At 44.1% G+C, this 27859-nt stretch overlaps 2 protein-coding genes across 4 annotated transcripts; one reads left to right on the top strand and one right to left on the bottom strand.

Annotated features, from left to right (window-relative positions):
• The first annotated feature begins 1911 nt into the window (after positions 1–1911).
• On the top strand, positions 1912–3862 carry si:ch211-39i2.2 (uncharacterized protein LOC449866 homolog). Its single transcript, XM_042061161.1, has 2 exons — positions 1912–2186; positions 2556–3862. Exons 1-2 carry the CDS (start codon positions 2027–2029, stop codon positions 3011–3013), a joined length of 618 nt encoding a protein of 205 aa, XP_041917095.1. The 5' UTR covers positions 1912–2026; the 3' UTR covers positions 3014–3862.
• Positions 3863–3867: 5 nt separating this feature from the next.
• On the bottom strand, positions 3868–27859 carry brd8b (bromodomain containing 8b). 3 transcript variants are annotated; one of them, XM_042061158.1, is made up of 20 exons: positions 27720–27859; positions 26973–27069; positions 24791–24860; positions 24555–24604; positions 24155–24277; positions 23237–23317; positions 22981–23045; positions 22389–22531; positions 21805–21984; positions 21170–21272; positions 20396–20530; positions 19403–19554; positions 17914–18448; positions 17120–17157; positions 16734–16936; positions 16423–16515; positions 16015–16083; positions 15458–15740; positions 10538–10582; positions 3868–5180 (listed from the first exon to the last, which is right to left on the bottom strand). In XM_042061158.1, exons 1-20 carry the CDS (start codon positions 27736–27738, stop codon positions 5121–5123), a joined length of 2544 nt encoding a protein of 847 aa, XP_041917092.1. In that variant the 5' UTR covers positions 27739–27859; the 3' UTR covers positions 3868–5120. The 3 variants fall into 3 exon arrangements, with proteins under 3 accessions (XP_041917092.1, XP_041917093.1, XP_041917094.1); XM_042061159.1 differs by lacking the exon at positions 10538–10582; XM_042061160.1 differs by lacking the exon at positions 20396–20530.

Genomic DNA, 27859 nt, shown 5'->3' with positions numbered 1-27859 from the left:
ACGGATGTCATGGAAGGATTATGAGCCACTGGGCCCCTGGGCATATTATGCGAAAAGACCCTCCCTCTGCCTGTCTCAGCAAATGAGTAACTCAGCTATAGCTGAGCAAAGCTTTTTTTAAAAAAAATATGTTTTGAAAAATAGCCCCTTAATGACATCTGGCAAGTTTTGTGGAAAGAAATGGACAGATTACATTACATTACATTTGGTTGATGCCTTTTAACCAAAGGCGATTGAGACATACAAATAACCATCAAAAGATTCAAGGCATATTAAAAAAAAGATGCCAATTAGAAAGCATGATTATTGCATAGCGTAAGCTGTGTTATTTGACTGAGGGGCCCCATTCAGATATCAGAGGTGAATAACATAACCCATTGTATATGATAGAGGGGGCCTATTCAGACATATCACATAACATAGCCTGTGTTATTGAGGGGGCCCATTCAGATATCTGGAGTGGAGAAGAGTAGCGACTTCACACAGAGGCTTGGGCTTCAGGGGTCCTTTGACCTGGGGCCCTGTAGGCCTGTTCAGTTATCCATTACTGCCTACAGTAGGCTGAGGGAAAGTCACAATTGTATTGAAGGCTGTGGTGACAATCCACTCCAGTTTCTTCTTAGAGTAGATTACATTACATTACATTTAGCAGACACTTCTTGACCAAAGTGACTGACATATGTCAGCTATATTAGAAGGGATCACATTGTCCCCGGAGCAACTTGGGGTTAAGTGCCTTGCTCAAGGGCACAACGGTGGAAGCCGGGAATTGAACCGACAACTTTCAGGCTACTGCACGCTAACCCAGCTCCTTAACCACTACACTACTACCGCCCCCACTACACTACTACCGCCCAATAGTCATAGATAGTGTAGGTTACTTGTCAGAGCTCTCATACCAGGTAGCCCATGGTTATAGCCTAGCTGCTATTAGCCTAGACAAAAAGATGTGAAGTAAATGATAATGAACAGTATAAACCCAAAGGGTCAAACTAACTGAAAACATTAGAGAAAACTAGCCTAATCGCCTCCCATTTCTTCTCCTTACCTAATCACTCAATCAATTTAAGCTAACACAAATATTTGATTTAAGTAGGCTACTGGTAACTTAGGCCTAGGTAGCCTATTCAGATTTATATGACTAAAGGCAATTAAGTCAATAAGGCTACTCATTCAATGAAGTTCACTGTACATAAAACACAGGTCTTTGTGAATTTTAGGACACATTCTGGGCGAATGACATGCAGATTTAACGCCTCAAATTTATGTGGGTCTTCTGACGGCATTAGGCCTTGACCAGCCAACATTATCAGAATCAGAATCAGCTTTATTGATATGTGTCTGCCTCCTTGTTGTCCCTGTCAAGGCACGGGCAAGATGCAATAGCCTATACAGCTGAAAAAGGGTGGGAATAGTGCAATATCAGTAGCCTATAGACTGAGGTTTAAGATTAAATATAAATATAGTGCAAGCCAGTTCAGTGCAATGATAATGTATTAATAACACTATTGTAACTGGGTTGAAGTACACATGAGGTAGATGCGCAGAACAGTGTGGACTGATTCAGTGTTGATTCAGTGTAAGGGTGGGGGCTGTTACTGAGTGGTTCAACAGAGTGACTGCTTGGGGGAAGAAGCTGTCTTTGTGTCAGCACAAAAGCCATTAACAGACGGGCATAAATCAGTTAACTCTGGTTTTCTCGCTAGCCCCTCATTCCTAACCCAGGGCCGAAATCGTGCAATGCAAGACGACTGATGATTGCACGAGACTATCAGCCAGCTGACTTCACCGCGCAAGGGTGTTGCTTATGCACAGTAGCAGCTGTGTTCCCATAGTGACGGTAGTCCGTCCCACACGCGTGAGAGTTACAAGCTGATGCAATAGCCGATTACAGGAGCGAAGCCTATAAATGCGACACAGAACCTGTACCCGTTGCATTCAAGCTCTACTCACAAACATACATGGATAACATAACCCTACGACCTGTGTCTAAGGTGGGCGAAGTATCGGAGAATTTCAAAGAAAAATGGTCTATACCCCCGCTCTTGTGCTCGGAACAGGACTGTCCGTCGGGATGGAAGAAGAAAGCGTTGGGGAGTTTCTAAGAAAGTTTGCGTTTCGGTTCACCATGGACAAAGACCGCCTGAGAACCTGCGATGGACTTAAGAAAGCAATTAGTTCCTCAAGTAAGTAGGCATAGTCTGTCATATCCATATTCCATTTTCGACGTTAGCTCAGCTCTTAGGAATAGCCTATAAAAAAGTCGAGTTATGTTGGAATTGAATAGACTAGCCTAAATGTAGTCATTTGAGTTATCTGATGTAACATTTCAGGAGTATGTCAGTAACCCAGTCCCATTTTCGTTAGCCTACTGTAACAAAGGTTAATTCCAATAGTTGTTCAGTGCGTCCCATGACCAAGCACATGGACCTAGAAAGGGGCTGATTGTGTTCGTTTCCCGGGGAGATTGGAGGTCATTTGCTTAATGTGCTCAGAATAAAAACGTCACCAGTCTTAACATGAAACCATGACTAATCGTTCTCTTTGTTGCGCAGGTCTTGGATCGGAGTGCAGTTTGGAAGAGGAGAGGGAAGAGCGGAGCATCCAGCTAGATCTGGTCCATCGGATTGAGAGATGTTTGTCCGATGCCAAGACGTCCAGTCTCGGGTGCCGAGAGCTGTTGCTTCCGCGCCGAATGATCTCATATATTGCGCGAGACATCCTCGCTGCCTCCACCGATGAACCGTGCGGGCTCCGGGGCTCACTAATTCACCTGTTCTTGGAGACCAACGGCGCACTCCAGAAACTTGGCAACGTCGTCCCCATGGATCACCTCACTCCGACTTTCGAGCTCTCTGTCGTGCTTCGACCGGACCAGGACGGCTGGCCACCCCTCAGGAATCTCTTCGGGACCGACAAGATGCTCCGCCTTCGACCAGAGTACCGGCTCATTAAACAGAAACTCTACTCTTCGGCCAGCCCAACCATCCAGGAGCACAATTTATGGTTCTAGAATTTAGATGTAGGGCTAGGTCTAGTTACCCTATGCTTAGACTATACAGTAAATGGGCAGTGTCAGTATTTTCACTATCTAGGTTATCGTGCACATATTACTTTACATTTTATTTTGCATAGCTGTTTTGTTGTTTTGCACACTCCCTGAGAAGGGTTTTTTTTTTTTCTTATTAGGCCATTGTGGGTAAAATGGCAACTATGTGAATGTCATTAGTAATTCACTATAATGGTTGCTGCCTAAATTCGCTGATTTTGGATTACGGGTCAATTTAAGTATTTTACACTGTCGTGTAATTGTGTATGGACAGTTAAATGTGCTGAGGTGAGAATTGATTTAGGCATGCAATTTCTAGACAAGAGCTTCCTTGTAGGCTATTACACTAATCTAAAGTGCTCACTCAAGGTTGATCCAGCAGGGTCATGCTGTTAGCAGAACGTTAAGCTTCACAGTTCTAAAGAAGCACTCGTTCTATTTTGGATTGTTGACTGGTTAAGACCGCAAACTACTGGCACGATTTTACTTTTATGTTGGGTGGTACAACTGTGAAACATTATTTATTGACCAGCATGGGGAGGTTGTATGAGTGTCTATAGTTTGTTTATTGTGACAGCTGAACTGTGATGGATATTTGCTCAAGGATAAAAGGCTGGAGTGATTGTATGAAATTATAACTTCTACAGCTTTATTTATTTTTATTTTTTATTTGACCTGTGGTTGCATCTGACAGTATATGTGTGGTGAGCAAGCTGGTCTTGCTCACATGTCTTTGCTACGGTTTTATATGTGACCCTTGTCAGTATTCCCACTGAAGTGAACCAAGTTACATAAATATGTTTACAGACCTCAGAATCTTGTGGTTTCTCACAACCTCCTTTATTCAACTCTTACATGACAACACAGCCTTTACACTAAAAATCTGTACACATATACTGACTTTCTTATGTACAAAACTAGCTGCTTAGTTCACAACCAACACCTGGAACACATATAGGTGGTAAAACACTTGCAAGTTGCATGTGAATTCTCTTAAGCACTGCCAAGCGCACACACAATCCCGGGGGGGGGGGGGGGGGGAGAAGGCCTCCACACACACACACACACACACACACACACACGTCAGCATGAAGCCATGGAAAGTGTAAGTGTACAAGAGTTTTACATACAACCCATGTGTTACGGTTGTTCTGGGTAACCGTGGTTGTGTAAGTCAGTGCTAGACTAACTGCTTCACACCAGTTTCTAACATTGATGACCAATTCCCTAAGGCTTGAGTAAACAAGCATCTTACAAATGCTAAACATTCCAGTCATGGTGACACTAAGACACTACCCTTTCTACCACATCAAGAACAATGCAAAACATTTGATTAAATGTTTAACAGTCTGCATTGCTCTGAATATGGAAAATACTGACCAAATCAGCTTGTCACATTTGTACTAGATGTCTGTTCTCCACAACTTACAAGATATACAAATGAAATATATAAAACCTACCACAACCCTTTTAATCTTACTAGGATTTCCAGTTTGAACTCACAAAACAAACAATGGTGTTGATGGGAATCTGGGACAACTAAGGTACAAAGATAAGATGTGCACTTCTGGTACCTTGATACCGCCAGTGAATTCAAATAATTTTCTTGCAAGTGTGAGCCTGCAAACTGCAGAATTTAGACATGAATACATGGTTGCTCCTATAACTTCATCACAACTAGTACTTTTTCAGAAGTCCATGTACTGGGGGCAATGAACACCTACGCTTGATCCACAGTGTGCGCATCTGTGGGGTTTGTGTGTGTTTATGTGATGTGTAGTGTCTGTGTGTGTGTGTGTGTCTCTGATGCACATACAGTGCCACTGCATTCAGGCTGTGCAGGACCATGGCTAAAGTTAACGAGGATGAGGATGGTGATGATGGTACATTCTGAATAGCCTGAGCAGGATGAAGTACATAGATTTCCTGAATCATAATGTTAGGAGTTCTAGAGCAGAGAACTCGGCTCCTCTCCACGGAACAGAACTGGGCCACAGTCAGTGGAACCCGGCCTCTTCCCGTTCAGCAAAGCATGTCCACTTGGGCTTGAGGTCACTTCTTCATCTTGAGGTCACTTCTTCATCTTGAGGTCAGCCTCGATGGCACTGCGGCGCCCTCTGGTGCCTCCGTCCTGAACAGCAGAGGAACGGAGAGATGGAAGGAGGAGGGAGAGAGAGAGGGGGGGGGGGGGGGGTGATGGGGTAGTAGAAATCGAGAATCGAGAAAGAGGGGGGAGGTAGGCAGACAGACAAAAGGCACTTTTTCAGAACTGCAGATCATAGCAGATGAAAGGCAGCTTTCCACATACACAGCATGCAAGAGAGCATGAGTATGTGTGTGTGTGTATCAGAGTGAAAACACAGGGGAGTTTGCCAGAGTCTGAGGAAGGGGGCACGGGACAGTGAGTGTGTAAGATAATGCATAATACATAGATCGAGACACTGTGTTCAAATGTGTGTCCAATCGTACCTGTTTGAGACAACAAAATCACAATATACACCACATTTTTCATGCCTAAACCAACCAGGGGTGAATTTCTAGAAAGGGTCGCTGGCTAACCTTCATCACAGTCTTTGTAGTTAGAACTGTCATTCTTGGATTTGGTGTTTCTAGAAAGGGTAGTTCCAATGATCAATCGCAAACATGGGCGGGAAGTTTGGTACTTGGAACGACAGGTCGAGAGTAGGGATGGCGAAATTTAAAAAAAATCTTAACCGGCCACTGAGCCTCATTAAGTCGGTCACCGAAAATTCTATAACTGCCATTTATGATACCCGTGTCCTGTTTTCTCTGCCCGTGAAACAAGTTATCCCCCCATTTTTGAATGGCTCCCGTCACACAATGTTAGTTCGTACCCTTGTATTATACATTTTCCCCAATCATTGTCCACTACTTGTGGAGGAATAAGGGTTTTGTTTTGGGGAGAAAAATAATTGCTTTCCCTGCGCACCCACGCACAGGCACACATTACGCACAACGTCGACCTTCCATGCAACGTGGCACCGAGCTCGGGCTATAAAACGCTCACGTTACAGTCACAAACAGAGAACGCTACATTTGGTGGTGTTACAGGAAAGTATATTAACCAACGTCTTCGTAAAAAACTTACCGACACACACACACACACACACACACACACACACACACACACACACCAACACACACAACCACGTCCACAACATCTACTCGTCCACGCCTGCATGTGAGCAGATGCTAGCCTAGAAATCTAGACGCACCCTAGAGGCAGCAGATGTAATTTGCAGCCAGTGTAGTCTAGCAACTCTCCGTTGGCTTGCAAGCTGGAAAAAATGAAACTTCTATTAGGCCAATCACATTGTATATACAGTCGGCGACGGTTCCGCGTGAATTTCCTGCTACTTGAAAACAAAGAAGATAGATGCTGCTGCTGGCGAACAGCGCCTCGAGTTAAGCTTTTTTTAAATTGGCAAAAATTTGATCAACTAGCTAACTAGCTCCGCTGGTGGGAAAATGCATGGGACTCATGAGTTGTAGCACTATCCTATTGCGTGCAGAGGAAATTTGAAAGACAACCGTTTATCTCGCCCCTCGGATTAAGCAGTGCCAATGGTAAGTTCCCAGACCCTACATCAGTGGTCCCCAAACTTTTTCTTCCGAGGGCCAGCTTACTATGCCTGGCTGTAAGAGAGGGCCAGAGACTCGGAGTATATCAGTAACCATAAAGGGCAGCCGTGGCCCACTGGTTAGCACTCTGGACTTGTAACCGGAGGGTTGCCGGTTCGAACCCCGACCACGGCTGAAGTGCCCTTGAGCAAGGCACCTAACCCCTCACTGCTCCCCGAGCGCCGCCGTTGAAGCAGGCAGCTCACTGCTCCGGGATTAGTGTGTGCTTCACCTCACTGTGTGTTCACTGTGTGCTGAGTGTGTTTCACTAATTCACCGATTTGGTTAAATGCAGAGACCAAATTTCCCTCACGGGATCTAAAAAGTATATATACTTATAAATAGCTTAGTGCTGTGAACAACAGCAGTCTACCTTAGGTGAATATTCCATTACATTTAATCTATAGGCTATTGCAATTTAATACCATTGTTAGCTGTGTTTATATTGCCATCATGCCATATCAGTGTAAAATGTACCTCAAATTAAATAATACTAATAAAAAGACTTTTGCATTCCCAAAAGTATTAGCAGGTAGTCCCGAAAGTATATTTCATTAAAAATGTGTGAACTCTGAACTCTGAAAATTTAAAGTTCTCAAACTATGAGAATTTTATGAAGTGCTGAAGTGGTCTGAAATGACCACCATTCTAACTTTCACTCACCTGAACTTGTGAACATTGTATGAACATTTGAACAAATAAAAATAATTATCCCAGAAAGTCCCAGAAATATGACTTGAATATAAGTTAGTTAGTTATTAACAATTCATTGATAAACTTTTAGAATACTTTGAGCACTGATGCAGTCAGCATAGGCCTCTTACATTGTTTGCAGGTAGGACTACATTTAATTCCGTTTTTGATGGCAAACGCGAAACAGCGCCAAAACAACCACCAGTGGACAAAAAGAGTATTACATGTGTACTGCTAAGACTCGCCATAGAGAATGAATGGGGGGAATTGCGGAGGTTATAGTTTGACGATGTCGTACTCCCGTGTGGGCCAGATGCTATACTACCGACATGTTTTGGGGGGCCACCCAAAACGAGGTGGCGGGCCGTAGTTTGGGGACCACTGCCCTACATCTTGATGTGGGTCTGGCTTGTCAGGCTAAGCAGACGCTGCAATTAAGAAAAATTGCGACACAACAAAAACATTTTTTTTTATTAATTATGTTTGTTGTGCATTCTCTATAATTTCTATGTATGATGTAGCTCTACAGATGCTCTAGTAATGTGCAGGACACATTTTTCACCATCAACCCTGACGCCTGACGTCATTAACACTGCAGTGTTAACTTATAGCCAGACGTCATTAACACTGCAGTGTTAACTTATAGCCTGACGTCATTAACACTGAACAGTGTTTTGAACTTATAGCCTGACGTCATTAACACTGCAGTGTTAACTTATAGCCTGACGTCATTAACACTGAACAGTGTTTTGAACTTATAGCCTGACGTCATTAACACTGCAATGTTAACTTATCCTGACATCATTAACAGTGCAGTGTTAACGTATAGCCTGACATCATTAACACTGGACAGTGTTAACGTATAGCATGACGGACATCATTAACACTGGACAGTGTTAACGTATAGCCTGACATCATTAACACTGGAAAGTGCTTTGAACTTATAGCCTGACATCATTTACACTGGACACACTTTTTAGACTATCTAGGCTAGACTTCTAGACTCTGGTGTTACAAGATCGTTGTTTGAGCGAACGTTGCGTCATACCACGGTGGTTTAGCGATGACACAGCTAACTTTTGTAGAAACGCAACCCTGGTGACCATCCTAACCACAACTTACCGCTAGCATGCACGCACACACACCAAAACAAACAAAAAAAGTGTGTACTGAGTGTACTTCACCCTCACTGACACAAGGGGGTGCAGATAAAACCAAAGAGAGTTCTGTTAGAAATGTTGACTGTTCTGTAAGCAATAATTGCTAAATAATAAATGCATAAATAAATAAAAGCACACAAAGCGTTCTTATTCCTGACGCTGTCGTCGCTTCCCCTACTTAAATTCTGAAGTTGAAGAACGTCCCTTACACCTAATCAACTTTTCAAATTCTATGGCACCCAGGAGAGAGAAGGAGAGAAAAGGGCTGCAATATGCTTTACCACTTAGTTTAGCTACTGAACAGTAACAAGCCTACTCTCATCAGTGCATTCTTGGCGTTTCAGGATCAGACAGGATCTGTACGTCACGTCATGTATGTCAAAATAAGGATGAGACCATGGCCAGGTGTATGTTACTGGTATAGAACTGAATATGCCTCAATACCAAAGGCTCTTGCCGAGCCCTGTGTAACTGACGCAAGGACTGAACATGCTTTTGTACTGAAGGCTTCGGTGCTTACCTGTCAACACTCCCATTTTTCCCGGGTTCTCCCGTATTTCAAGGTCATCTCACAGCACCCTCCCGTTTTATTATTTCTCCCAGAAAACTCCCGTAATTTGCATGGCCATCAAACTTAATTTTAAAATAATTGATCCATTCATTTTTTCTGTTAGTCTGACATCTCCCAGGTTGCCAGATTGTGTATGAACTACACCCTACACATACATGATCACTTACTTTCAATTTCAACTGTTTTGTCATAAAACCTGGCAGCCCAAAACCAAATAAGGAAGCGGGTGCCGACTGCACAGCCTGAGTCTCGCAAGCGAGCTAGTTGAATAGCCTACTCCAGAAGTAGCTGTTGTCAAATTGTTGGGAATTTAATTGATTAACACATTAACATTAACACCACACTTTATCCCTTTACAGAGACATCTCACTAACAGTTTAGATATAACAAAAACTAATCAATTTATCAACAATAATTCAATCTAAATTAAAATATTTTTTTGCCACTAGAGTACTAGAGCATGGGAAGCTGAGAGATAAGGACAAGTGGCTCTGCCCTGCAGGCTGGAGAGTGAGGTCTCCGATGACCAGCCCAAAGCACCCAACTTGCACCAAACCACTCTGATCAGAGTGCTTTTGCAACACCTCAGCCTTCACAACCAGTATGTTTGTGTTGCATTGGATACATGCTATTAGATATGCTATTCTTAGGAGTGCGTGTGTGAGTGTGTGATTCATTCTTGCTATGTGTTGCATTTAAGAACTTGCACCTTTGGCTAAATTATTTAAAGGACTTGTACACTGAGCTCATGCTCTCATTTTTTTTAAAAAGTAATAGAAAAGTCACAGACAGATGCTCATGATTAACTGGAATAAACCATCAGAACATGCGCAAAAAATATTAGCACACAATAAACTGTTTACACGTTCACATTCTGCATTCTGTAAGCTGAGAGGATTCTTCTCTATTTGCGAACAAATCGATTTCAATCTTTGTGGTTGAGCTGAAACATTATATTTAAGTTAACGGAATTGCGTTGATGTTTTAGAGGACCGAACAACTTTTCTAGCTGGGTTAAGGCAAAGATTATAGTCGAGTTCTCAGAAGAATGAAAGCTTCGCCAAAAGTCAAGACATTTCCAGAGAGAGAAAGAAAGACACACGCACACACACATATGAGCGTGTGAAAGTGTGTGTTTCTGGCCCTGCACACCTTTCACTTTCCCCGCCCCGAATGTGTGTGTGTGTGTGTGTGTGTGTTCATGTATCTGTGCAGTTGCATATCTATATGTTCAAGACAGAGTATATGGATGTGTGTGTGTGTGAGTGAGAAAGAGCGAATGTGTGTGTGTGTGAATGTGTGTGTGTGTGAGAGAGAGAGAGAGAGAGAGACAGAGAGAGAGTGAGAGAGAGTGAGAGAGTGTGTGTGTGTGTGTGTGTGCGTGCGTGCACGAATAACCTGAGCCTATCCCTGGATACTTACAAAGAGAGAGAGTAGGAAAGCGGGAGAAGCCATGGGGATAGAGTCCTGCAGGAGGGCAAACAGCACAGTGAGAAGAGAGAACACGCACACCCACACAAGCGCGCGCACACACACGCACACACACACACAAAGAGCACAGTGAGGAAGAGATTGCACTCACGCAAAGAACAATGAGCAGGGATGCACGCACATTACTCAGACCAAGACCAAGTCGAGAACACACACACACACACACACACACACACACAAGTGCAGACACACACACAAAGAGCAAAGCAAGAATATAGCACAGGACCACAGAGAAAAGAGAAGACAACAAGAAAGCTATAGGAGCAGGCACATGCGCACAAGCACACATCACTCTCTCTTTCACACACACACATAGAAGAACGCACACAGGTGATAACTCTTACCCGCTGGACCCCAGAGATTGTTAGTCTCACAAACCTTGTGAACAGAAGCTCGTGTCTTAGAGCGACAAGCTTCACACACAGACGTAAACAGCAGGGCTTAGGAGACATCAGGTGACATCTGTGCCACTAAGCCCCCAATAACAACACACACATAGCACCCGATAGACAAAGCAAAGGTGATTTTCAAAGTGAACACACACACACACACACACACACACACACACACACTTGAGAAACGAGGGGGTTGTGAACACACACCTCTTCACAGATACGCCTTCTTAGGACGTCCAATGCAGGTTGGTTCTAGAACCAGATTGCCCAGAGAGAGCATAGTCAAACCAGGATGAGCACATGCACTGAATATAGGTGTGTGTTTCATTAATAAGCAGTGAACACAGAACGGTTTGCTTACTGTTAGAAAAGAGATCCTGAGATTTTCACAGAGGTAATACTTAATATTACTACTGACTGTAATTGTGTGTGTACGTGTGTGTCTCTATGCGAGATAAACTCATCTAAAAAGTTAAAAGCCAAAGTAATTTCTACATGATAAAGCATGATGAAAATGAAGTCACCAGTGACATTCAAAAACAAAGACAATCTGACAACAAAAGTGAACAATCATAAAAAGAATAACAATTTCCAACAACATTATAATCAACATATCCATTTCTGCCATTTCATGTAATCTACCTGTGTGTTACTGATACAGTTTATAAAAGTAACCATTTCCACTGGGTGAGCAGCAGGATCAAGATTTAGCACACACACACACACACACACACACACACACACACACACACACACACACACACACAGTAGAATGAGACAGCCACCAACAAAAGATGCCAGCAAGGTAAAGTCACACTGACGGCTTCAAACACAAAGGTGTGATGGTGGCAAGAGCAGCATGTACACACACACACACACACACTTGCACACAGGGTAGCCAGGAAATGAAGGGATGACAGCAGGTGAGTAGAGGAGAGGAGAGAAGGAGAAATTACCCTAATGTGGGGTAAATGATAAGAGACTGATCATTTTTTATGTCTGTAGGTGTATGTGTATGTGTATTTGTGAGCGCGTTTGTGTGAGAGAAAGAGAGAGCAAAAAGAGCAAAAGAGTCTACTGGTGTGCAGGTCCAGAACAGAGGACAGGGAAATAGCGCAGCTACAGGTAACGTTTCTAAGTATCGTAGCACTTACAGTTGGGCACAAACGGCATCTGTCGCTTTCTATCTTTCACTCTCGTTCCTTCTCTCTCTCTCTCTCTCTCTCTCTCTCTCTCTCTGTGTCTCCCGTTTGCTCTATTTCCCTCACAGTTGTTTTGATAAAAAAATCAGACTTACTGCAAAAATAAATGGTACACACGCACCATCACACTCCCACAAACACACACCACAGCTTAAATGAAAATGGACACTTACCAGCGATGATGACACTTAAACACAAATGATACTAACATTCTCACAAAACACACACCTGACCTCTCTCACATCCACCACATGGTGTTGTACATGTAGGCTAATGTACATGTAGGCTAATGTGCATGTAGGCTAATGCATTAGCTTACTATTACATAGCTGGTAACGCTCACACATTTGATTGGCGTGAGAGCGTGTGAAACCAATCAAATGAATGAATCTCACAGTTAATGCGGGAGAGTTGGCAGCTCTGGTATTGTGCTGTGCATGTCGGCTAATATGCATGTCGGCTAATTAGGGGTGTCACGATTCTCCAAATCCTCGATTCGATAATTTTTGATTTTAAAGTCACGATTCGATTTTCGATCTTTTTTTAATATTACTATTAATGCATTCCTTATATGTTATTTACTTTTTGGCCTTTTCCTTTACTGTTTCGGGTGGCTTTTATTTTGAAACCGCTTTTTATTTTGAAACCGTTCCAACCGCGAGGTTGTAATGTAAACAGAACTAACATTAGGCTAAAACAGAGACGTGAACATAGTGAAATGAAACAACACAGAATGATAATTTGATTGTTTCCGCACACTCCGAAGAGACCTAAGGTTAGTGTTCATGGAATATGTACTTATCAATGTGCATTTTAAGCCTTAAAGTAACTTTGGACTGTAACTAGATCACCTTTTCACTTGCTAAGTTGAGTAGGCAAAGTTAGTTTTAATTGACGTGAATTAATGAATACTTCCACACCGGTGATTTCAAAGTAGCAAGAGGGGCTTTGATTTCGGTAGGTTGATGTGTATATTTTAACTGGCTGCAGCCTAAAATTAGAGGACTGTTGACTAGGGATGTTAACCGGTAGCCGTTTAACCGGTGGTTGACCGAATCAATGTTGACCGCTTAAAATTGTCTGCCGCCGGTTAAAAAAAAAAACACTATTTTTAAAGCTCCCGAATGCCAGCCAGCGTCTGTTATTACACTGCGCACACACGTGACTATGGCATGATGATAATTGTAACAATGTAATGGCAAACGAAGACACGAAAGACTAACTTAGCATATGCCTACTTGTTGTGTTTTATTATTCATCTGTACTTAAATGGCATGATGACAGGAACTTATTGCAAAGGTAAGTTTTTTTTACGAAGACGTTGGTTAACATACTTTCCTGTAACACCACCAAATGTAGCGTTCTCTGTTTGTGACTTTGTAACGTGAGCTTTTTATAACCCGAGCTCGGTGCCACGTTGCATGGAAGGTCGACGTTGTGCGTAATGTGTGCCTGTGCGTGGGTGCGCAGGGAAAGCAATTATTTTTCTCCCCAAAACAAAACCCTTATTCCTCCACAAGTAGTGGACAATGATTGGGGAAAATGTATAATACAAAGGGCACAAACTAACATTGTGTGACGGGAGCCTAACCATTCTAAAATGGAGGGATAACTTGTTTCACGGGCAGAGAAAACGCGCGACAGGACACGGCTATCATAAATGGCAGTTATAGAATTTTCGGTGACCGACTTTAACCGTTTAATGAGGCTCAGTGGCCGGTTAAGATTTTTTTTTAAATTTTGCCATCCCTAGTGTTGACGCTGCAGTTTAGCACGTGCGTGTGTGTTTGTGCGTCTTGGCATACATGCTGGACGTGACATTGGGGGTGTGGCTGCATCGTCGATTCTACTTTTAAGTTCGAAGTTCGAGATTCAGATGTAATTTTGATCCATTTCGATATAAAATCGAAATCGTGACACCCTTAAGGCTAATGCATTAGCTTACTATTGTGCTGTGCATGTAGGCTAATGCATTAGCTTATTATTAGAAAAAAATGTCTTTTCATGTCTGTATTCTCATGCCATACAGTATTAAATGACATGTTCAGAAGTAGGCTACCTTAAGGAGGTTATGACACAGAATGTGTGAGTGTATGTAGCAATATATAAATTAGATTTAAATAGTCATAGACTTAATATGCATATAGGTAATACAGTCAATACAGTATCTGTGTGTGTGTGATCACTTGTACATGAACACATGTGCAGGTGTGTTTTCTTCCTGAAGTCCTTTTGTAAGTGGCAATACAGGCATAGGTACTGTGTACAGTATTTGTGTGTGAGTGTGTGTGTCCGAGATCACTTGTGTTTCCTCCTAAAGTCCTAAAGTGTGTGTGTCTGTGTCGCTCTGGTTAAGCGTCTGCTATATGAGTAAATGCAGGTAAATGTGTGCTTGAACAGGGACGACTAAGTGGCCAGGCCAAGACAGAGAGGAGAGAGGAGAGATCTCTGCAGATGGACTTCAGATGAGATGTGAGTGTTTGGATGGCACACACACATATATACTCACACACACACACACACACACACGTATGGTCTGTGGAACACATGCAGCTTACACAGCCAGCAACGCGACCACAAACAAGACCAGCAGCTCCCATTCTCACTCACACAGTCACGTTTAGCACTGTGGCGCATTGGGTTAGATGTAGGTCAGTGTGTTGATTTGTTTTTAAAAAGTATGTATTCCTGACTGTCAGTGAATCAGTAGTGGTGCTTCTGTTTCTTACCCCCACAGGCCTCTAAGTTTTTATGTCGGGCTGAGGACCAAGAGTTAAGATATATCTAGATGATATATATGTGTCTTCTGTTTAAATGTCTATGTAACTATGTGCACTGGCAGAAACGTACACGTATATGATTGAATGCATATACATTTGTGCATGTGTGTGTGTGTGTGTTACTTTGTGAAGTGTGTGTGCATCAACTTCTCATATTCTATGTGTGTTTGATATTATTGGTCTATGTGTTGGGGCTCAAAACGTTATGTGCATCTTATCTGTGCACAAATGTGCCTGTTATCACAAACGTCTATGTGTCAGAGTGTGTGTGTGATGATTATATGTGTGTTAATATGTGTGTGTGTGTGTGTGTGTGTGTGTGTGTGTGTGTGTGTGCGCGCGCAGTGGTATTGGTCTATGTCTTGGGGCGCAGCTATGAGTGCACAAGTGTGGCTGTTATTATGAATGTCTATGTGGCTGTGTGTGCGCGCGCGCGTGTGTGTGTGTGTGTGTGTGTGTGTGTGTGTGTCACACCTTCTCGTTGGCGTCCTGCTTGCGTGCGCCCTCGCGTCCGCGCAGGCTCTTGGTGCCGATGCTGGCCTCGGAGGTCTGCATGATGAGCTGCGTGGCGAGGAACTGCTGCACCTGCTCCAGAACGTCGCGCTGCATCTCCAGCGCCATGTGGAACACGTCGTGGTCCGAGCTGTTGTACATGATGGCGTTCTGGAACATCAGCATGATGTCCCGCTGGAACTCCGCCGTCGTGCGGATCACGCCCATCTCGATGTTCTTCTTGATGGCCGACAGGTCCATGGGCCTTGGGGGAGACAGGAGCAATGAGTGGGAGTGTCTATGTGTGTGAATTATGTATAGCATTCTATGTCAGTGGTGTCCTGTTTTGTGTGTGTCCCTCAATGTGTACCATTGTGTAGACAACCAACCCTACATCTGATCTTTTGAGTCTGTGTGTGTCTGTGTTCGTATAGAGGTGTGTTTACAATCCTGCAGCCATTTTCTCCTTAACAGACTACCAATGCAGTGGAAAGGTGAGCTACTTTAACACATCTGGATACAGTGCAGTCAGCACCTACCTGTGTACAATGCTGTGGTAACCAGGAGCAATGTCATCAGACACAGGCTGCAAGAAGACGCTGGCATACCTGAAACACAACATCCCATTCACATCAACACCACGAGTGGGAACTCCTGTCATTTCAGAACAGCAGCACAGCAAAAGGCTTAAACGTGCTCTTAGACAATCGTAAAGACTTAAACATGCTCATAGACAATCACTAAAATGTGTGTGAACATATAAATATGCGCATAAGCAAACATGTGTGTGTGAGTGAGACAGAATCTGCATGAATACATGCATGATTCCTTAGGCATACAAGATTTAACAAAATTAAATACAGGAAATCAATATGGTTGGTTCACCGCGGAGGCTAGTGAGCTGAGCAGGGATTGGCTGTAGTTAAATGTGAGATCAGTAACCTGACCTGTGATTGGCTGCTGCACGCCAGACCAGCATGATGGATTTCTTCCAAATCTTTTGAGCCTGAAGAGCCTCCTGATCCTCACTGCACATGGAACTGAGAAAGATGGGCACGAGTGGGGGAGGAACATAGAGAAAGAGAGGGAAAGAAAAAGAGAACGAAAGAGAAAGCGAAGAAGAGAGACAAGGGAGTAGAAGAACGGTTGAAGAAAGTGAAAACATTTATTCAGACGGTTTACACTTTGTCAATAATACTATTTAACGTTCATGCATCTTAATAAAAACCCCTACACACACACACAGAGTGAGCCTTACAACTGTGAGGAGGCCGGGCTGCTGGCGGTGGAGTCCGCCGTGGTGTATCTCTGGGAGTGTGTGCCGTAGCCGTCCTCGCTCTCGCTGGCCGGCGGCTCCACCTCTGACATGTACGAGCCCTCGCCATCCCCCTCACCACACTCCTTCTCCAGCATGGCCTCGTCTCCATCCACCTCACTCCCTCCATCCTCCTCCTTCAGCTCCTAGAGAGAGAGAGAGAGAGAGAGAGAGAGAGAGACACACATCAAAACAAATCAGAGCAATTCCTTCATTCAGTTTTATTCTAGGATTCTAGGTCCTTATGTATGACATACAATTCATCTGTGAGACTTTTCCAACACACACACACACACACACACACACACACACACACACACGGTCCTTACCTTTGAGTCTTTCCCTGATGCGGAGCTGTCCTCCGAGTCTGAAAGAGAGCGTGTATACAAACCATTATGCCCATACCATACCAGAGTGCAGACGCATTGTCTGTATTCACTCGTAGGGACCCATGGGGGATTTATAATAGCTTCTATGGGCCAATCCCAAAGTGAGCTCTGAGGACTAAAGACTCACAGTTTTAATTGATCTCGGGTGCTAAATGAGTGAGTGTGTGAGGCCACATGTGCTCAGATAGGTATGAATGGGTTTGGGACAGCACTTTATGAAATCACATGTTACCTTGGTGACGTTGGTGAAGATGTTGCTGATACTTGCCGGTTTGGGAATTTTCATTTTAAGTTTGTTACTTTTCACATGGCCAAGGCACAGGAGATGCCTGCCTGTTTCCACATTCTTTCAAACTCTTGTTTTACAAGCTGGTTGTGTGTCGTGCAGTTGTTTACCTTTGTAATTTTCGTATTTCCCTATGGTCTCTGCGGTAAACGTCACAACGCTTTGAACTGTGGGTTCCCTTTGGTGAAGTCTGCACTGATGCAGACTCACGGAAAGGGCTCGGTAAGTGTGTACTCAAACCCTCACACCCTTAGAAATACGACATTGGGACAGCCCTAAGCCCTTACGAATTTTGCGAGAACGTGCAGCAAAGTCTGAGAGTCTGTGAGTCCGGATTGGGCCTATAAGAGCTTGAAGATGACATCAGAAGTGTGCACATCTGCGACTGCATGGCTGATTCACTCTAGCAGTGTGTGTGTGTGTGTGTGTGTGTGTGAGAGACACTTACCCAGACACGGCGCGTGAGACTCCGGTTGGCTCCAGTCCTCTTGCTCCTGCTTGATGATGGGGCTGTGCGCTCTGGCCTCCTCAGTCAAACCCTCCTCCACCCCCCTTTCCCCTTCGCCTTCCCCCTCCCCCTTCATCTCCATGGCCACCCCCTCATTCGCCACCACGGCGACAGCTCCATGGACATGCCCTGTGTCAGCCCCCCTCTCCTGCCCTTGCGCCCCCTGCTGGTTATAGTCCTCCACCTCCGTTGGCACCTCCAAACCCCCCTCTATCTGTCTCTGCACCTGCACCCCAACCTCCATCGCCTGGTCCCCCTCTTCAGACGCGCCGCTGGGGCCCGGGGTGCTCGTCTCTGGGACGGGGGCTACAACTGCTGCTGCTGAAGGGCTAGGCTGGGGCTCCGGGCCCGACTCCAGGGGCTTGAAGGCCTGGGGCTCCCAGGGGCTGGGGAGAGCGTGGCCCCCAGCCTCCTCACACAGGGACAGGGCCGCCTCCACAGCTGCGGCATCCAGAGCCTCCACCGATTCGTCCACCTGCAGGAAGGAGAGTAGGGAGAAGAGGAGGGCAAGACGGTGGAGAGGGAAAGAGAGTGATACAGAGAGCAGCAAAGAAAAGAGAGACAGTATAAGGTGTAAGTAAACAGCATAGCAAAACACGCTAGTAGCATGTCAAGTGTTAGAACAGCATTAATAGCAGATATGATAGTTATATGCTGCATGTCAAGACATTTAGCCTATTTTCTTATTGGATAAGTAGCGCAACACCCCCAATTATCACTTTTGTTCGGAAATTCTAAAACAATGTTTTTTTAACACTTCAAAATAACATTTGCTAAATTAACCTTGCATTTTTCAGTAGCCATAAATGTGTAGATTTGAACAAAATCTGGTTTGGTTCTTAACGGGAGCATTTACTGCCTGAAATATCCGATTTTGTTTACCACGTTCGGAGTTATATTGCTGGCCTGATGGGTCGCCTATTTACGCCGTTTCAACGGCACATGAACGGTTAGACCGAGAATTCTCGTCATGAAATTAAAATTCCACTGGAGCTCCAAGAGGTTGTGTACACGCAGCCTTACAACACTGTTTACAGCTCTTCGAGTCACGGTAAAATGTCATTTTTGGTACATAGCTAATGTAGATAGACCTATGGTGTGGGTGCTTGCGTTTCTTTAGGAATCCGCCGTCTTGGTTTGTATAGAAATGGATATTAAGTGACACATACACGCAAGACGGCGGAAATACGGGACCGACTGTAATAGGGGGAGTTCCGATATAATGCTAATACTGTGATATGACTGGTGCATATATGTTTATGCATACATTAGACACCTGTAGCATCACACCAACAAAGACCTGTGTGTGTGTGTGTGTATATATATATGGCTCCAGCACCTTCTCCTCTATGAAGGCCATGATGTCCCCCACTGTGTGTGTATATGTATATACGGTATGTGTGTGTGTGTGTGTGTGTGTCTCCAGCACCTTCTCCTCTATGATGGCGATGATGTCCCCCACTGTGGCCAGATCCAGCTCCTCCTCCATGTATGACACGGCCACTAGGTCCTCCACCATCTCCCCCTCTCTGGGCTGCTGGAGCTGGGGGCTGGGCGGCGCTGGCCCCTCCTCCACTGCAACTAGAGACAGGACATCATTCTTCACCCACAAACACCCACACCCATAGCACGCATTAAACACAACCCCCAGGGCCACTGCTTCACATTTAAACCCCCTATCATTGTATCACCCATAAACCCATAGACTTCCAACATAAATCTAAAACCCAGTGCCCATAACTCAAGCAATTCAGTCACTTTCTCTACTTTGCCCACAAAGACATTGCAATTCAAATGCATTACAACTACACAACACTGAGCCCACAAGAGTTTACGAGCAAAACTACTGCACCTTCACACATAAGTGATCATCCGCATGTGCTCCACAAACACTACATTACCCACAAACCCACATACACATGCATGCACTAGAAGGCCAAACTACTGTGGTATAACCCCTCCTGAAGGACCTAATGCTGCAGCAACACAGGTGTTTTAAACGCTATAGGTTGTTACTCCAAAGCAGGGGAGACCCAATGACTATTACTTCATGTACAAACTAATTCAAGATAAACAGTAGGTGTGTGTAGGAAGAGTGGGAGGGAGATAGATGGGGAAGAAAGAGAGGGATAGAGAGAGAAGGATAGAGAAACAGAAAGAAGGATAGAGAAGTGAGAGAGGGAGAGAGAAAAACAGAGAGAAGGATAGAATAGAAGTGAGAGAAACAGAGTGATAAAAAGGATAGAGAAGTGAGAAAAAGAAAGAGAGAGGATGGAGGAAAAGTGTGAGAGAGAGAGAGAGAGGATGGAGGAAAAGTGAGAGAGAGAGATTGTATGGAAGAAAAGTGAGAGAGAAACAGAGATGCGAAGTGAAGGAAAAGTGAGAGGTGGGAGTGACCGACAGAATGAAAAAACAGCAAGACCTGTAGTGGGTGGGGCTGGGAGGTCCATCTGGGTGGGGGCTACTACATTGTTGCTATGGTTAACAGGGGGGTCTGCATTGTTGCCGTGGTGACTCTGAGGGGTGGTCTCCAGGAGGCGGGACAGAGTAGGCGCATCTGACACACAGACACATAAATGTACACAGATAGACACACACATACACACGTAAAGCACTAACACACTGTCTCACAAGCCACACTGCTACTGTATGGGCACTTTAACAAACAATGAATGCTACAATTAAACAGCACAAGGTGCAGTCAAGACTTAGAACACTATACTACATACACACACTAATACACAACACACACACTAGACTGGTTGGAACTTTTCTGTGCACACCATGGATTTGATCTGTGGCAAGTACAGAAAAGGCCGCAGCCCAACACGATCATAAAGCTCTTTAACAAAGGCAGCTAGAGACACAGAGCATCAGAGGGACAGGAGGCATGAGAGAGAGTAGGGCTGTGGGACAGAGCAGAAGTGGGCATGCGTGTGCTGCTGTAGGAGGGAGCAGAAGTGGACATATGTGTGCTGCTGTAGGAGGGAGCAGAAGTGGACATATGTGTGCTGCTGTAGGAGGGAGCAGAAGTGGACATATGTGTGCTGCTGTAGGAGGGAGCAGAAGTGGGCATGCGTGGGCATGTATGTGCTGCTGTGGGAGAGAGCAGATGTGGGCAGAAGTGGGCAGAAGTGGGCATGCGTGTGCTGCTCTGGGAGAGCAGAAGTGGGCATGCGTGTGCTGCAGTAGCTACCTGCTGTGATGTCCTGTCCCTGGGGCATGGTGCAGGTCGTGGTGAGAACTTCCACTCCATGAGAGCCGTTGCTCAGAGCAGCTGCCACCTCTCCCTCCACCACCTAAAAACACATGACAATCCCCATCAATCAGTCATCATCACAGCAGCTTTTACTCCAAATGGCCACTTCAACCATAAACATCATTTTTAGAGATGTTACAGTATGACAATGTAACATCACAATATTACTAATAGTGACCAGAATGATCACGGGTACTATCGGCATTATTAGAATGTTCTTACACTAATCATTTGCATCACAATCATCTTCACCATCACCATACATGATCAATATCATCACCATTGCCTCTCATGCTGCCCAATTCTCAATTCTACTCCCTAGTCCAATTCTACTCCCAATTCTCTATTCTACTCCCTAGTCTGGGTCTGCAGTCTAAACTACGTCTTTCTATGCTGCCATCACCCTTTCCCCTTCTTCTTCAATCCTTTATTCCACCCCCCTCTCACTTCCTAATCCCAGTCCTCCGTCCTGGTCTCCCTCTCTCACTTCCTAATCCCAGTCCTCAGTCCTGGTCTCCCCCTCTCACTTCCTAATCCCAGTCCTCCATCCTGGTCTCCCCCTCTCTGCTCACCAGACGTGGGCTGGCCGAGATGAGGCTCCCTTTCTTCAGGAGCTCGGAGAGGAGAGGGGATGGGGGCGGCGTGGCCTTCTGGGCCAGAAGCTTCTTCTGTGGGGAGTCGTCTACCAGAGCCCCCAGGCTTTCCTTAGGCCCAACTGCCTCCACTGGCATGAACACGGCCACAGCTGGAGCCTGAGGAGACAAAAGGGGAGAGATCAGAACAGAGCCAGTGAGGTGGGTGGAGAGAGGGGAAGAGAGAGAGAGAGAGAGAGAGAGAGAGAGAGAGAAAGGAAGAAATAAAGGGAGAGGGAGAAAGAGAGGGAGATAGGGAAAGAGAGAGAGAGGGAGAAGGGTGGGGAGAGGGAAAGAAACTGTCCATCAAATCTGACTTCCTGTAGTGTTCCATTCCTCCAACTTGAGGCCTCTCAGTACGCACAGACAATACATGATTAAGTCATGACAAGCATGGCAAGTGCTTTTCTTTCTTTTTTCATTTTTACATAAATCTCGTGATATGTTTACTACTGTTTTTTTGTTTTGTTTTTGTTTTGTTTTTCTGGGAGGGATTGCCATGCCGACACATCCAGCTGACTCACCGCAGGACTGGCGCAGGGCTCCTCTGTCAGTGATTGGCTGACGTCACTGCTGGGCGGGTCCAGGACAGGGGAGCTGGCGCCCAAAGGGGAGCGCACAGTCACGCTGGGCACACGCTTGGGTGTGTTCTTAGCAGCCTGGCGAACTACACACACACACACACACACACACACACACACACAGTGACGTCAAAACATGCTTAGAAGACAGGAAGTGAGTGTGAGAGCTGGAGAGTGTGACAGAGGTAGTGCATTGCAGAAAACGTGTGGGCATGTGAAGACAGCATGCAGTGACACACTGAGTGTCTGTGTGTGAGTGTGTGTGTGTGTGTGTTTGTTTGCCGCTGGACGCTGTACTCATCAGACAGACAGACAGGCCGTAGCGGGACGTGTGTGTGTGTGTGTTTGCCGCTGGACACTGTACTCATCAGACAGACAGACAGGCCGTAGCGGGACGTGTGTGTGTGTGTGTTTGCCGCTGGACGCTGTACTCATCAGACAGACAGACAGGCCGTAGCGGGACGTGTGTGACACATGGCACACGTGTCAGTGTACAAGTGTGGAAGGGTGTGCCTATAGAGAATGGAGGCTGTACCCTGATAGGCTGCTTCCGTGGCCCTCTTCTTTTGATCTGCTTCCTCCTCATCCTGTTTCCTCTTCCTGCCAGAGGAAAACACCGTGGGAGAGATGACAACAAGGTCAGGTACTAAACACACACACACACGCGCGCACACACACACACACACACACAAAAAACACTATTCTGTTGCATCAAACATTCTCTAAGACACCAGAGGACAGGAGAGTGTTCGTGAGACAGAGACACACAGGAAGATGGACAGCTGTCTTACTGCTCGATCTCCCCCCACACCTCGTCCAGCTTGGAGTCCATGTGGCCTGCCTGGATCAATTCAACTTCCTTTTTCAACTTCCTGTAGAGAGAGAGGAAAAAAGAACCCTGTTAAGCCTCAGTATGGCCCAGAAAACTCAGTCTAATGGCTCTCAAAGGGAAGCATCTGATACTTATTTAAATCGATGTTTGGCTATCAAAATGTTTCCCATCATTTCAACTAAAAGCTGAGCCCTGATGTGGATACCCTATAAGCTCACTCTGTGGCATAAAGGATATACACTCTTATTCAATTATGTGTCTCTCCCTCCATGACAGCCAGGAGTGTAGTGGTAAAATAAGAGGTGGGTAAACTATGAATTCTTTGGTCACGGTAAGGTGCCATGCAGTATCAGATTTTAAAAAAAGGCATTCAGAACATGTTTGATGATGGCGGAGGTTATTAATCAATGTTTATAACAATACCAATGGTATTTAATAGTTCCTAGAGTGTTGATGAGTGTACATATTGTGAATGTGGATAATACAGTGTGATTTTTTTACTGTCAAAAGTTGCAATTGGTGAATAAACTCTTTTGAGAGGTGGATAAACTCTATTTCTGAAATTTCAGAGGTGGATAAACTGCGTTTACTTGCGTTTAGCCTCCACTACAGCCCCAATGACAGCCAATTACTTACTTACTTCTTAGCACATACTTCTAATGTCTTATGTGCCTATGTGACTTCGCTTATAACCCACTTCCACTCCTCACTAACTGGGAGGGCACTAAACGCGGCACGCCACAAATGGAATGGAATTTGGTGGGAAGAGGGTGTAGTGGAGGTGAGTTTAGAAACGGCCCAAAGGCAGTCCATAGGAAACTGGTAAAGCAGCAGGCAGGTAAGGCAGAAGGTATCTGTAGGGTTAGGGACAGGGTACCTGTACTTCTCCTGTGTGTCTTTCAGGAGTCTCTTCAGCTCCTCGATCCTCTCAGCTGTTAATCTGCGCACAATCACATCTTCGATGGTCTCCACCACCTCACCCTTCTCCCCACGCTTGCGTCTGCAAAAACACACAGTTTGTTCTAGAACATTCTGCCAAGAAAGTTCCAAATGGCCTAGGGCTCCAAGTTTACATTACAGAAATGCACACACACACATGTATCTGTACACAGGCTTGTAGGTATTCTGACAAAGCTAATGCTTTAGACTTCAATTGGCAGATTTCCGAGAGTTTTGCTAGACTTTCCATGAAATGTTGATAGACTAAAAAAAACACACATAAATAACTGCAAAAATGCCAATGCAATACACCAAAACAAGATAACTTGGCCACTCACTTTGGTGCTTCTGTGGTCTCCAACAGCTCAGAGTACTGGGAAGCACAGTGCTGCAGAGGTCACAAAGAGAGCAAAGGTCAAAGGTCAACACTTAAACAACAGCACTAACATCCCTGAGCTGTCCTCAACACTTAAACAACAGCACTAACATCCCTGAGCTGTCGTGTTTTTTTTTTTTGTTTTTTTTTCAATCACTCTGTGTCCATTCTAGTAGATAGTAACTAAAGAACCTCTACCTTCTGGGAGAACCAGTCTGGGGGGCGGCCTGGCTCAGAGAAAGGCTTGATAGCTCTGCTGACTGATACCCTGCAGGAGAGAGGTCAGGGTTAGGGACAGACAAGGTACTAGGGATGTAACGATTACCGGTATAATGGTAAACCGCGATAAAAATGTTGACGATAACAATTACCGTTTTCTTTTCAAATATCATAATTATCACGGTTGATTACCGCAGTGTGGAAACCGTGTGTTTAATCCTTCCCAGCTTCATCCAAGCCTGCTTTTGACATACAGTAGGCCTGGTACAATGAAACAAAACTGGTACCCTACTGATTCTGTTGTCTAATTGATGGTTGATTTTAAAAGGCAGAACAATTTCACTGCAAAATGTGCACTGTATCATGTAGCCACTCTGCGTCTTTATGTTCGTGTCCACATTAAATCCATTCCACTCACGTTATCAAGAGAATACAGTAGCCTAGTTTTATTTTGAACGCTTACTTTGGTCTCATTGGATCCAAATAACAGAAATAGCAAACTCTAAGTTATGGTAGAGTAAGTTAAGCTATAAGCACATCACCAATTAAACATGAAGAAAAAAGTGAACAGGACACTTTTTGAAACTATTTCAGTATTTAGGCCCATCAGTGCTTTCTGAACATATTGAACACACTTTTAGAAATACCGTAATAATTTTGGTCACTATAACCGTGAGGTTAAATTTTCATACCGTTACATCCCTACAAGGTACATGGGTCATTCTGTGTTCAATCAGGTAAGACTGTAGCTGCACCATCTCTGGCTTTGTTCAATCCTTGTCTATATCATGTATGGGTCACAAAACCAAGGCCTATAAAATATTTCTGTTCAAATCCAAATGTTTTCATGTATTTGTCAGCTCTCAATATTTATTTAGTTTTACAGCCTGAAAAATGCATTTTCTGGGAAGAAATGTTTGGACATTCATAGTTTCAAATTATTCATTACCTGGCCCAAACTTTGAAGGGCGGACGATTTTCTAAGGACTAAAAAGTTGTATGTGGGATAGTTAATAGGCACGTGTGATCTATGTGGAAGAAGCTTAATGTATGGGCACTTAGTGTACAAAGTGCCAATGCTATATACAGTGGGGAGAATAAGTATTTGAACCCATGCTAAAGTTGACTAAAAAGAAAAATATAAAAACATCTGTTAGAAATTGATCTTAAAACAAATAGTAAATTTGACCTTTAAGGACACCAATTTTTCTTAGTGAATGAAGAATGTATCGTAAATAAATAAATGTTCTTCCTTAAATTACAGGGGCAATAAGTATTTGACCCCAATGTTAAATTCCCATAGAGGCAGGCAGATTTTTTATTTTTAAAGGCCACTTATTTCATGGATCCAGGATACTATGCATCCTGATAAAGTTCCCTTGGCCTTTGGAATTAAAATAGCCCCACATCACCACATACCCTTCACCATACCTAGAGATTGGCATGGTGTGTTTTTCAGTTAGCCTATTATCTGGTTTGATTTGCATTGAACCCAATGAGCATTTTAGTCAACTTTATCATGGGTTCAAATACTTATTCTCCCCACTGTAAACCATAGATTCAAATCACTGTTCTACCTCAGAGACAAGAAAGAAAAGGCAATGTAATTGACTAAGTATTTGTCTATGAATGAAATGTGGTACAACATGGCACTATATGCACTTTATGATTATACACTGACCTATTCCCACATAGATTTGTCCCTAAAAGCTATGGTAATGATAATGTCCTTCACGATTACATTCAGATAAATATGCTTTTCAAGAGCACACAATCCTAATGCCTGACACTGCACTTGTCATTATCTTCAAAATGCTGTAACTTTGACAATGACAGTTGGCAGCATAATTGCAATACGATTCAAAAGGTTTGATCACATGAAGGTCTGCTGCAAGCTCTGCTGAACTAGGTAAACAGTGGCCTACACCTTTACCTGTGTGAGGGTGCACCATATTAGCCCAACAAAACAGATGTGGCCACCACAATATTTAGGATAAACTGTAATATAGGGCACAAGTGAAAAACATTATGTAATATCATGGGGATATGCATCATGTATGGACACATACAACACTGTCTTACCTCAAACCACACAAACTTTCCGGACTATAAGATGCATTTATTACGTTACAAATTCTGAATGACTTGTTTCTCTATTTACCAGTTTTGGTCGCCACTCCTCATGACAGAAGAAGCAAGGCACAGTTTTTCCCTGACTGACCACGGCTCCGTGGGCCCCAGGGACAGCATCTTGTGCTCTGCGGGTGACAGACAAAAGAGTCGGGGCCACAGAGAGAGCTAACGTTAGCTATGACATGGATCATGGCGCTAAATTAGCTTAGCATTGGAAATAAACAATTATATGGATTGCTAGACCCCAGCAGCTTAACTACCTGATTGACAGCGGGATATCAAAGCAAAACGTGGTGTAAAATAACATTATTATAGATCTGTGTATTGTTAGCCAGCTAACGTTACCCTTAAAGAACAATGTTTTGATGACTAACGTTAACGTTAGGTTGCGCTAGTTTTCTTGCTATATGTCGAAATAACATTAGCCGCTTCGAGGCTAAACCAAATAAATAACAACTAGCTAACCCATCCACTGCCTTACAAATTAGCAAACAAAACAAAAACCCCAGTACATACAACACATCCTGTATTTCTATTTCATGGATGTATAGGTTGGCTAAATGGCTAATGTCATTAGAATATTGTTAACACCACTCACTGCTAAAGTAGCTAACATTAGCCATAGCATTTCTATTTTTCTTTTCTTTACGCATGGAAATGTCCAAATGTTTCCAATAATAATAGCATTACACGAACATGTGATCGTTATTGTATATATTATCACTCCCTTTAAATAGTAAATAACAGCTAAACCTTTAAAAACAGTATAACCTACTTCCCACTCCAGTCGACATCTCGTCCGCAAAGCTGATGTCATTAGGCCGCGGAACCAACCTTGATGTCACGATTCACAAACGTTCCAATATGGCAGAACACCAGTGGCCAGTGTTACAAAAAAAAATTCCGAACGCACCG

The sequence above is a fragment of the Alosa sapidissima genome, chromosome 14, assembly GCF_018492685.1.
Source record: "Alosa sapidissima isolate fAloSap1 chromosome 14, fAloSap1.pri, whole genome shotgun sequence".
In the NCBI taxonomy this organism is placed as follows: Eukaryota; Metazoa; Chordata; class Actinopteri; order Clupeiformes; family Clupeidae; genus Alosa; species Alosa sapidissima.
Note: the sequence above shows the minus strand (reverse complement) of the source record. Positions and strands in the feature narration are given on the sequence as shown.